Raw genomic sequence first — 12,123 nt, 5'->3', positions numbered from 1 at the left:
ACTGGTTCTTCTCTGTTTCACAACAGGGATATTCATTGTCAATGTACCTTTGGAATACAACATCTTACTAAATGCAAGCAGTCCCACTCTACTGGTGAAGCCAGTAGGACGCGCACATTTTGCTTTTGTCGATGGCCTAGATCCCTACACCCTGTATGAGATAAGAATACAAGCATGCCAGAATGGTAAGATGATTTTAAAAGACTCACTTCTGTGACTGGAAGGGAATGGAGATTTTCCAGATACATTCAACTCAGCAAAACAGATAAAATCTTATTTCTACATTGGAGTCAAATGTTTACCTAGTAAAAAGAAAGCCTAGCACTGAATGAAGCATTAAATATTTCTCCATGTTATATCATGAATATTTTAAATGGAGATTTTAAAAATGTATTTTAGGTAATATGTGCCATTTTATTAAAAGCTTTTCACAAATAGCTTAACAATTTTTGAAAATGTGCATACAGAATGAAATCAGTTCTGTGACTGTTCACCAACAAGAAGTGGTAATCATAAAGACAGGAGAGCAGAGCCCAAATATTACAAAATTCCTTTACTTTAATGGAAATTTTCAAAATCCAATTGAAAGAAGTCTTTCTAAAATGACACTTTGGAAACAATTCTCTCCTCACCTGCACTTGTGAAAATCAGGAGGTATTCATCAGTGGAGTTGTGGTAATTTAAATGAGTATTTAATAATGAAATTAGGTGTAATGAGGCACCATTTCATTAGGAGCTTCTTTACTTGACATTCATTTGCTTTTACTGTATTTTTTGTTGAGGAAGAAGCTCTCATCACTAACCAAACTTCTGGGTTTGTAGGTGGGTGTGGAGTGGGTGGTGAAACATATTCAAGAACTGCTGAAGCACCTCCTAGAGAATTGCGCCCACCTATCGTTAAAGCAATGGGATCTGCACTCATACAAGTGAAATGGGCACCACCTAAGAAACCAAATGGCATCATTACTAACTACTTTATTCACAGGTAAATGCTTTTATCACCTCAGATTCTTAGTCTTATTGAACTGTTAATTTCTTCATTCGTTAATATGCTAGGAGGTGAAAAAAGAGTGTAGAAGTATATGGTAAAATAAATATAACCTTTCAAATACTAAGGTAAGATGCTGATGGATGGACCAGTTGAGGATAAAAGCTGAGAGATGAATCGTCTTCCTGATCAACAAATGACAACAAGCAGGTGAAAATATATTTTTAAAAATTCAAAGGCACAGACAAAAATTGTAAGACAGATACTCTCACTGTGTTTACCCAGACCACTAGGTACATTCTTCAATCCTCTCTGATAGACAATTGAGAATTTTTGAATGGAAACAGGAGTAATTCACAATTCTCAGAGTAATTCTGAGATTTTAAAAAGCAAAATAAGGTATCTAGGTTCCTAACACAGATCAATTTTCCAAGATAAATTCTGTTCTTGTTTGTAAGTAATCTGAGGTGTGATTACAGTGCATCTATTTATGTTCCTTGCTGTTTGTATTCAGCTTCCCTGTCTAGGTGGTTGACTGACACATCCTCACTCCCTATGAGGAGCTTCATAAGCTCTGCGTGAGGATTTTTCTATATACATAGCTGTGCTTAGGGAAGTATCAAAGTAGCAGAGCACTGACGTCTGCTGTGCCCATTGACCCTTTTTTAAAAGCTCGCTGAAGGGACCTTCTTAAATAGCTTCAGAAAGTCAGAGAATATAAAACTCAAGCCATATATCGGAGAGGAATTTAAACTCTGAAGTTCCTGGTTTTCCCAACTCCATGGGGTTTTCCCAACTTGCATGGCAAACACATGCTGGGCTGAACCTAGCTTCCCACAAAGAGTTTGGGACATTTTATTACATTAGAGCTGTGACTGAGAAGACAGGAAATCGAATTACCTTTTGGAATCAGTAGTGATAATTAATACAAATTCACTTTTGCCTTAAACACATTAGTAGTCTCTAAAAATTCCTGCTCTCTTGAAATATCCTTTTGTTTGTTTTTTTTAATTGTCTGATCAAAACCCCAAGTCCCTCCCCTGTATAAAGAGGAATAAAGTGTATGTTACAGCCCAAGACATGTCTTCACTCTGTTGGTTTTGTAAATAAAGCTGATGATTACCACTGCTATTCCGTGGCAGCCATAGAAAGGGAAAACAGGAAATATAATGCAGAAAGCCTGCTTCAGTGAAAAATACTGTAAATTGAATTTGACAGCATTTGATGGCATTTGATTATTCTAGTCACAGCCAAACAATGATATAAAGAGTAATATGAAACAGAATGTGTTACTGCCTAGCAGACTCAAAAGCAATAAACCTTCCTCCAATGTGACACAATCACTTCACAATCATAATTGTAGCCTGTTTGATACCTCTGAGTACAGCAGAAGGGCACTGACTGACATAGATACATTTTGTTTTTTATTTAAAGTGAAATGAAAATGGCGCACTGGGGCTCAAGATACAATCGTTATATTCACCTACATAGGCATGAATCACTTGGCAGTTATTTCAGCTGAAGTGTAAATGTGCTTAGACAACAACAATATCAAATCTTTCTCAGATAGCTGCAAAAAAATCAGAAATGGGATGTAAGCACATAGTTCTTTTTCATTTTGTAGCCATACATAGCCTTACATTGTTATAGCAGCAAGACTGCAGTATTTCTATGGGAGGTTATGGCATGTAATTTCTTCTTCATCATGTGCTTCTTCCTTACTGCATCACCACCAAAATAAATTCATTTAACTCAAACCCTGGAATGCTTGGGGAGCTAGTGTGTGTGCAGATCTTTGCATTAAAATGGCAGGACTCGTGCTTTCCTCTAGAATCATAAAAGCACTCGCAAGTTTGCAGCCATTTTGTCAGAAACCAAAAAATTAAAATGTTGGTTTATGACAAAAGAGATGGTGACATTTTATTTTTGATTCATATAGCAGTTTTAAACACAGATCTGAAGCTTTTAAACTTTTCTAGCAAGGACCACAACTTAGAAGAGATTGTGAATGAGAAAAGATCTGGTTCATGAGACAATCACCCAATCTACTTCTCTTCCCATTCATCATTACATAACACCCCTGTGACAACCACAGAAATTGCTAGTCTGGAAAAATAATATTATGGAAATAGGTGATGTATTTCTTGCTGTATTTTAATAAGATATAGGTCACATCAGCTAATGGAACTGCTCTCTGTTGACCACCAGCATGCACTGTGTAGGATGCACATGAGATGACTCTTAAAGAAATATTGCCTGTAAAATTATAAGTATTTTGGTTCATGTATTGCTTAAGGGAGTGTCTGAATTTCTGTCAAAGTGTCTATGTCACGTTCAGTAAGATTATATTATTTAGTGTGTGTATATATATATATATATGTGTGTGTGTGTGATTGTAATGTAGCACTCATTAGCTGAGCAATCCTGATGGTGAAAATGTAGCATAAAAATCATCAGGCAATTTAAGACAGAGGACATGTCTCAGTGGCTGTTGACTGTTGTGACTTGCAGCGTAGAGGCTTCTAGACTGACTCGTTTTGATTAATTCATTGCTTACCCTTATACCCTTAACCATGAGCTGCACCAAAGACAGCTTCCAAGGCACCTATATTAGTAGATGGTTTAATATAAGAATCCTTATGGATGGATATGTCCTTGAGTACAAGAACTCCTGAAGGGTTTTATTTATACCTGTAATTGATATAATAACTAATCTAAACTAGCATATTACATGCAATAATCTCAAATGCCTTTTGTTCACTTTTTGACATCAAAACTTGTAAAAAAAAAAAAGAAAATAAAAATATTCAAACTACATTAGTATAGATTTGTTGAACCCAAATGGTAAGTGAGGCTGCTTTGTTTAATTGGATGTGAAACGGTAGAGGGGGAGCATTGCTGATGTTGTGTTATTCCCCTACATCTGACAGTGTGATTCCCCAATTGTTTGAATTTTACCCCAGGACTTCTCAGTGTTTCTAGAAATAACTCACTACCACTCTGGTAAGGAAAACAGCAGGCACTGCTAGAACATGTACTTTTGTTGCATGGTGAAAGGTAAACATGTGAAGAATAATTCTGGCTTGACCTGCAAGACCTCAGGGATTCATTGAGTCTCTTTCCACATAAGAAAGCTGAGGGGTGAGTGTTGCAGTTAGTGTTGCTGCAGTCCTCTGCATACAGCTCTATAGTTATCTGTCACAAAGAAGATTATATTCTCCTCTTTATGTCATCTGGCTCAGATTGGCAGTGGGGCAGGGAGAATTTGCCTTTATAAAAATAACTGTATCTGAGCATCTTTAAAATTAATGTAAGCAGCAAATCAGACTATGCAGATTAAGAGACAGCTTCCAGCTCTTGGAAATGTTATTCTCCTTTGCAGCTCATTGTACATAAGAAACACTTCCAGTTAAATGAGCAGTTGAATCTTAAATCTTAAGACGATTGAAATGATTACAGACTGTTCAACCACTTCTGTTCAAAGTTTATTCATACATGAAGATATTCTGGTTTTTAGCACTACAGATGGAACCATTTACCTAACCATAAGTTTCATTCATTAAATATTCAGCAGTAATAAGATCTAAATACTTAACCAGACTACATTGTACAGCTTTGCTTGTGGATGAGCTTACAGTGGTGGCATATTTAATCTTTCAGTGTGAAAAAACTGTTTATCAGAGTTTCAAAAATTTATAAAACATAAATTTGTGTATACATTTAAGTGCCATACTGCTTGGCCAGACAGGACATATTAAATGTGACTTTAATGCACTAAAATATACTCTCCTTTTAGTTATCTACAGAGATTTTTCTAGGCATGTTTTTGAGTACACAGGGAAAAAACTATATTTTTAGGAGCAGGAGAAAGACATAGTAGCGATTCACCTTTCAGAATTATGTGACTTGCATTAAGTCACTGAATGGCATCTAAGGGAGAATTCTGCATAAGGCTTAATTTGCCATTACAATAGAGCATGGGGAAGTGTATTAAAAATAGCTGACGTAATTTTGGCGTCAGTGGGAAATTTTGTAGCCTGACTCTTCCAGACATTTTGTTGCAAGAGAGAGAATTGCTAGGGAATCTTTCCTCCCTGTTCTACCTGCCATGCTTCACCCAGTCCTGCCAACCAATTCTCAGTATCAACACATCTTATAATTTGCCTATTTCACTACACTAGAGACAGTGTACCTCAAAACTCTTCTTTTTTTAAAATCATGCTTTAACCCTTTTAAACTAAAGAGCGTCCATATAGCCTGCTTTTCTCAGACTTTAGCAAAAATTCTTTAGCTCCATATAAGAAAGTAATATATTCATGCATGCCTTATATATGCATATACACAAAGGATGAATAAACAGCTGTGTACACACACGTATTCATTATATTCTTCATACTTGCATGTAAAAATACCTGGGTATATATTATTACAAGCAGCTAAGATTATCAGTTTTAAAAAATTGCTGTATTTTGTATTTTTAAAGTAATTGCTGGGGTTGATCTAACAAAATAAAATCAGACAGAATTCTGTGAAATACAGACTTTCTCTTGCCAAAGAAATGTTCTTCAGCTTCTCCCTATGTGTATAGTGATGATGACACCCAGTAGTCAGACAAACCAATTTTACTTCTGCAAATTTGCCCTACTTGCAATAAAAGTGGCAGATAATGTAATTTGTTTTTTGTTGTTGGCATGGAGGGTGAAAGTGCTTTTATGTTTTACAAAGGCCAAGGTTCCTGTGAAGAGTAGGGGAAATACTTAAATTCCTGTGCAGTACAGCACAACCGTCATTGAGATTTATCACAGTGTTTAAATGTAACCAACTTAATTTCACACAAACATTTTTATGCCAAGTGAAAGAATTGATTTGATAACTGTTTTGAAGATGAGTGCTTGCCTTATTACAACTGTTGTAAATTATGTACTAGAAGGGACGACATTAGAAAGGGGATGAGGATCATCTGTTATCTCCTCTGATACTCAGAATATCACCAGGTCCAACGCAAGCAGGTCTGTAGTAGGAATGCTATATATACATGTATATATATGTGTGTGTGTGTACATACAGATATATATATACATATGTACAAAAGTAAAAACCCATTGTGCCAAAAGCCTATACAGTGAATTTTCTTCATATATCTTAAGTTTGCATTTTTAAACAAAAACAGTATTGGAAAAAATATGTAGTTTATTACAGAAAGCACTACTTCTGATATTTTAATGAGTTTTTGTGGTGGAGCTGGAGATTCTGCTAAGTTTATGCACAAGGGATTACTTATTCCATTCACAAGAACAAATAGGATATTTATTGTGAGCAAACCAGAATTTAAAAGTACACGGCTTTGGTTTTGAGGGCATGATAGAATATTTATCCCTTGTTCACTAGGTAACATTTTCTCAAGTACATTGTTCATAAGTTTTCCGTAAATGAGGGATCCTGAGGTGAGTACCTCCATAAATAGTTTGATTTTCAGAAATGTTGAAAACTTGCACCCATATTGCAATTCAAGTCATTACTTAGCAACTACATATGGATTTAAAATGTCACATTCTAAATTCTGAAAGTCTCATATCTGATGTGTTCTATCCTAAAAGGACAATATGCTGTTGTATTGCTACTCTGCTACTACGGACTGTGACAGCACACTTGTTTGACATGTTTTATAGTATTCTTCTAGATAAAGGAGAATAATTAAATGATTGCCTCAAAAATCTCTTTTTCACTACTCAGCACCAAACAGAAGTTCAGGGAAATGCTTTTAAGATGCAAAGGTAGATAGGCAGTTCCTTGTGCGTGTGTGATGTATAGAAATAAGTTCTGTACTTTTCTGCGGTACAGGTTGAACTTAAGAACTTCAGGATCTACTACCATGGGACTGTTAAAAGTTATTTTCAATTTTAAACACATTGCCTTTGATTTAATTGCAGACGCCCTGTGGGCAGTCAAGAAGAGCTGCTTTTGTTCATCGGGGCTGAAGGAGCTTTGGAATTTATTGATGCGTCTGACGCTCTACAGCCTTTTACTCTCTACGAATATCGTGTCAGAGCTCAAAATGCTGTGGGGTCAGTGGACAGCCTGTGGGCTTCAACCAAAACTCTGGAGGCTTCCCCATGGGGCATGGGAGCCCCTTGGGCACAAGCAACAGGTGCATACTCGGTGCAGTTGAACTGGACCCAGCCTGTCTCTCCCAATGGTGTTATATCTCTGTATCGAGTAGTCTATCAAGAAAAATGCAGCGATCCAACATTTAGCATCCCAGCTGTTACAGCACTGACCGTAATGGTAAGAACTGGACCACAAAACCAGTTTTAAGTTGTTTTTACTCTGCTTTGATCTCTGTGGTATTTTAAAATCTCATTTAACACTGATTGAAAAAGTGGGGTTTCCAATTGCCAGTAGTTTTGTTGGTTTAAATTTTGTGTTTGGCCCAATGCAGACTGAACATTTCACATTAATATCTTATTCCTGATAGAGGCAAGTAGATTACTTGAAAGTGTGGATGGGTCATGTCTGGAGGAATAAAGCACATGCATCTAACTTTGTCAGTCTCGCTCTGAAAATACTGTCCTGAGCTTTTTGTCTGACTGTCGAAATAGTTTCACAGGATCTGCACAAAGAACAACAAAATCAGTCCTCCTTGTATATAATTCCAGTTTTGTAATTCGGTTGGAATCACAAAGTGAATGAATTCATTAGTAATTACATAGTTCATCTATGCAATGCATTTGCATGTTCCCCTCATAATTCATCAGTAATAAAAGCAGATCTACTTTTCCTTTCATTATATGTACTTATATTAGAATGTTACTTCGCACTGCTAACATGTCTTTCCCTTCAAGGGACTTTCCAAACATGATGTCTGTAAATATTACATTTCAATTCAGTATGTGGAGGGTTAGACTCAGGAAAGGGCAGGTTGTTTTGTGAACTGACTAACAATGTTGTGTAAATCAGTGACAGAAGTGGTTATGGTTTGTGCAGTTACCACTGCTCCTCCCACCTATATATTACATTCTAGTCTTTCTATAGAAAGACAGCTTATAGATAGTTGAACTGAACTGCTGTATATTAGGATAGCTGCTGTACTTGGCTGTCTCTTGAAAATAAGTTTTAGAAAATGTTTAAGGAGGTTGTAATAAAGTTGGGTTTCCTCAGCAGTGCCACCTCAATTTCATAAACCTAGAATTTTCCCTAAATGATATTCATAGGCCATGTTTGTATTGAATAACACCAGAAATCCCCTAAATTCTTAATTACCCCAATTATAAAGTATCTGTTTGACATTCAAGTAGGATCCTAAAGAGCTTTCTCTGCAATACCCAGTAGTAACCTTTAAGTAACTCACTTAGACAAATCTCGACATGACAAGGTGGGAGAAGTTTCCAGCTCAGTAATCTTACATTCTCTCATGATCATATGGTTCCAAAGCAGTTTTGTGTCTAGCTTCCCGGAATCCTAAATGGATTAAGTTTGTAATACATCTTTTTCTGAAAAAGAAAACAGGTCCTGACTGAATGATAGGAATATATACTTTTGGCTTCTGAAATAGTTGCATTCACATTGTATATATGATTAGATTTGTTAGTATGTTAGATTTTAAAAAGTAGATTGGGATTTTAAAGTTATTGAACTTCAGTAGGATTTTGGTACTTAGCTCCCTTAACTTGTTTTAAAAAAAATAATCACAATTATAATTGTGATGGGACACCTAAGATTGCAAAGCCAGTGAAATGACAGGGCTTCTCCTTATACTCTGCTTCAGCAGCGTGCAATGTGTTGCTGAGCATCAGAATTGACCTCGCCGGTCATGCATTGCAATGTCTTCTAAGCATGCCAACAACAACAGAAAATGTCCAAGATGGTTGTATTGTGGGTAATAAAACCTACCAAAATGGCCTTTTAAATAATGTTGCCACAGTGTGTTTCTTTAACAGCATCAGTTAAAAGCCTTTTAAATTAACAAGCTATTATTTACTGAATTAGTATTTTCCTGGCTCCAAAATCCTTGATTTTCCCCAAACACTATCCTGAATCAAAATGACATTCTGGCAGCATATGTATAGCTGTTCTCCTAGTGTTGCAGCAAAGCTGACTTGCATGTTTTTTCTCCTGTCCTTTGTTGTGAACATTTATTGATTATTATTTTTGCTACCCTTTATTATTTTTAAATACTATACCACCCTTTGGGGAGAAATCTTTCTGCACAGCTCTTCCATCAGTTGCACTCACTTTAAGCTCTTGCAACTACATTAACTCAATAGAGTTGTTGCTGATTTATACTAAGGATCTGAGATCTGAATCCTACCTCTTCTGAATATAGCAGAACAGCTAAAGCTTTGAATCAAAGTTATTGACATAAAGTGCATGGAGTCCTGTTATCAAAGATATCGTCAGGAGGTCAGGTCAATTATCCCAGCAGGCAAAAACCTGGACACCAACTTTCAAAGTTATAACCCGTTAAAAATAGAATTTTATCGTGAAATTGCTGATACACCCTTAACCGTAGCTTTGTGAATGAGACACTTTAATTAAAATGTAATTTTATTGAAGGAACTAGCATTTCAATGATTAAACTTCTGCCCCTTTAAAATATAGCTTTCAGGGGTACTAGGCTAAATCATTTAATCTCCTAAAGCATCTCTATTGGAGCTCCCTCGTGGGATACGCCATTAGTCATTCTCTCACACAAGCTTCCATGTTACAAGCAAGACTTAAAGTATTAAGCAAGCAATGAGTTCGGTCCTTTATTTAATCTGTTATACTCCATTCTTATCCCATTAGATTATTCCAGAAAAAAAGCAGTGCTAGAATCACAGTAGCTGGTACCACCCTTGCTCTTGTCGGTTGTACCCTGGTTGCCTGCCACAGGACATAAATCTTGACCAAAACCTAAAGTAGAAATACAATCCCTGTGACACTGCAGGATACAAATTAAGCTCTTGCTAATATCCCTGCAGACTGTTTTAATTTGACAGCTTCGTTTCCATCCATTTCCAGAGCCAAATGAGAAGCATCTTCTGGGTTTTCAAACCATTTGACAGACTTATCCACTTTACCTTCCCAAAATGCAGCTATTCACTCCCCAGTTAAGGTGCATTAATCTGTATTTGAATTAATGTGGCAAAGGTATGGCTGTCTGATACCTTAAGGTTATTGCTGACCCCTTGAAATTTTACACTGCCTATGGAAATAAAAATGAGAACTTGGTTCTGAGAGCAAAAGCTGCTGCCACTCAAAGAAAAGGAGGATTTCCCTGCACCGTTAGAAGCAAGTGAATTACATGTGAGCCATTTTGATGCTTCACAGTTAAAGAGCAGCATCACCCACTCCCCTAGCTTGTTTGGCCAGGAGTGTAGCGACAGATGCTAGGTGACAGCAAGTTAAACTGACATTCTGGTTTATTTGCAGAACAAAGTCAAGTCAAGACTGGTTACAGCAGTACAAGTGCCTCCCGCAATGTCTTCCCAGTTCATTTTAACCCTCTAAAGCAAGAATGATATTTAGTGTCTTATTGACACCATTAACACGAGACAGATGTGTTTATAGAGGAATGGATTGACAGTAAGTTCTCATTTACAGAAATCTGCATAAAGTGACTAGATTGTCAAAGCAAGCTACTCACTCTTGTGAACTTAGGGCTTAAGCTTGTGAACATCGGACCCAGAGCTGATTTCATTATAAAGCCAGTACCTGCCAAATGGCATCAAAGCATCACAGCTCTTTAACCGTTGTATTCCAAATGTTGCTGTGAGGTAAAACTGTGGGTAAGTTTGGACTTTTCCTTGGTATGTGTTTTGTGGGTGTGTAATGCTGTTTCTCCCATGACAATTATATCAGCTATTTGGTTGTCTATCATGAGCAGGAGAATTTAAAGCCAAGAAGATGAGTAAAAAAATGTAAGAATATGCAGCTGTTAGAATGTGCTTGGAGGAGGAAAATCACCCAGAGAGGAGGGTTATAAAGAAAAAGTCTGCCTGCTATGGGCAGTGATGCCCATTATTGTTATGTAGAATCAAGGCCTTGGTGTGTCAAATCCGCCTCAGCAGGGTGTAACAAAGTATAATGTGCTTGTTACAGGATGCAAGAGAGAGGTGTAAGCATTATAGGCCTTATTCCTGGGAAACCCTGCACCTGTGCCTACCTAGAAGCACAGGTCTACTCACAATGTGTTTTGCAGTACGAGGCGCTCAGGCCAAATTTCTCCTACAAGGCTTTTTTGGCATAGCTGTGTCAGCTCGAGGTGTAAAAAATTAGCACGTCTCTTAGCTGATATCACTGCACCAGCAAAGCCTTTGGTTTGGATGCAGCTACGCTAACAGTTGAGAACATATGTTGGCTTACCTTACATTATTTGAGGAGATGGTATATAACTACACTGGCCGAGCTCCTCTTGGCAGATGCTTCATCTGTGTAAAGGGAAATCTGTAGACATATTGCAGAATAGCAATAATAATAGCGACTTTGGTAGGAGGATGAGGCTTTGGCTTGCATGACTATGTTGTTATAACCAGACAGTAATTTGTATATCGAATATATACCCAATGTAAAAATAATGAATAAAGTCTACTTGCTGAAAAACTCCATATAAAATATATCAGAAATAATCTTAAGTGGCCAGTACTGCCATACACACACACCTCCTATGCAGGATTTTACAGGTGTCTGGAATCTTGCATCCACAGTTAGTTCCTTTCTATTCATCAAATTCAGAAATACTTAATACATCCGTCTGTGATCCTTCATTTCTTTTCCTCATATAGACCAGTGAACATTAGGTGGCATTAGAGATGAGATACCACGTAGTTATTAACTTCCTTGTATATAACATTATTCAGTAATGCGGTATGCAGGACTGTACATGACAACTTCCTTATAGAAGAAGGAATGAAGATCATAGCCACAAGAATAAGAAAAAATATACCAAAGAGAGGGACCAGTGAAACTTTTTTATACATGCCTCTTTCAGATGCCTGGGAAAAGGACTGCACGCTAAGAAAACAAGATGCGAGTAAATGGAGGAATCCCTGCACATGCCATAAACTCAGAAGATGTGCTACTTAGCAAAGAAGGAAAGCTGGAAACGGCAGTGGAGGGCAGAAGTTAATTAGGGTACTGCGCTGCTGTTAGTGAGT

At 37.1% G+C, this 12,123-nt stretch overlaps 1 protein-coding gene across 1 annotated transcript in view; it reads left to right on the top strand.

Moving 5' to 3' along the window:
* USH2A (usherin) overlaps nucleotides 1-12,123 on the top strand; it is a 391,818-nt gene that overhangs the window by 330,331 nt on the left and 49,364 nt on the right. The window contains exons 58-60 of the mRNA XM_072858355.1: nucleotides 27-185; nucleotides 823-985; nucleotides 6,919-7,273. Coding sequence (XP_072714456.1) covers nucleotides 27-185; nucleotides 823-985; nucleotides 6,919-7,273 — 677 coding nt within the window. The remainder of the gene's footprint in view (nucleotides 1-26; nucleotides 186-822; nucleotides 986-6,918; nucleotides 7,274-12,123) is intronic.

The sequence above is a fragment of the Ciconia boyciana genome, chromosome 3 (assembly GCF_034638445.1).
Source record: "Ciconia boyciana chromosome 3, ASM3463844v1, whole genome shotgun sequence".
NCBI classification, from domain to species: Eukaryota; Metazoa; Chordata; class Aves; order Ciconiiformes; family Ciconiidae; genus Ciconia; species Ciconia boyciana.
The sequence above is the reverse complement of the archived record's forward strand: the minus strand, read 5'-3'. Positions and strand labels throughout refer to the sequence as shown.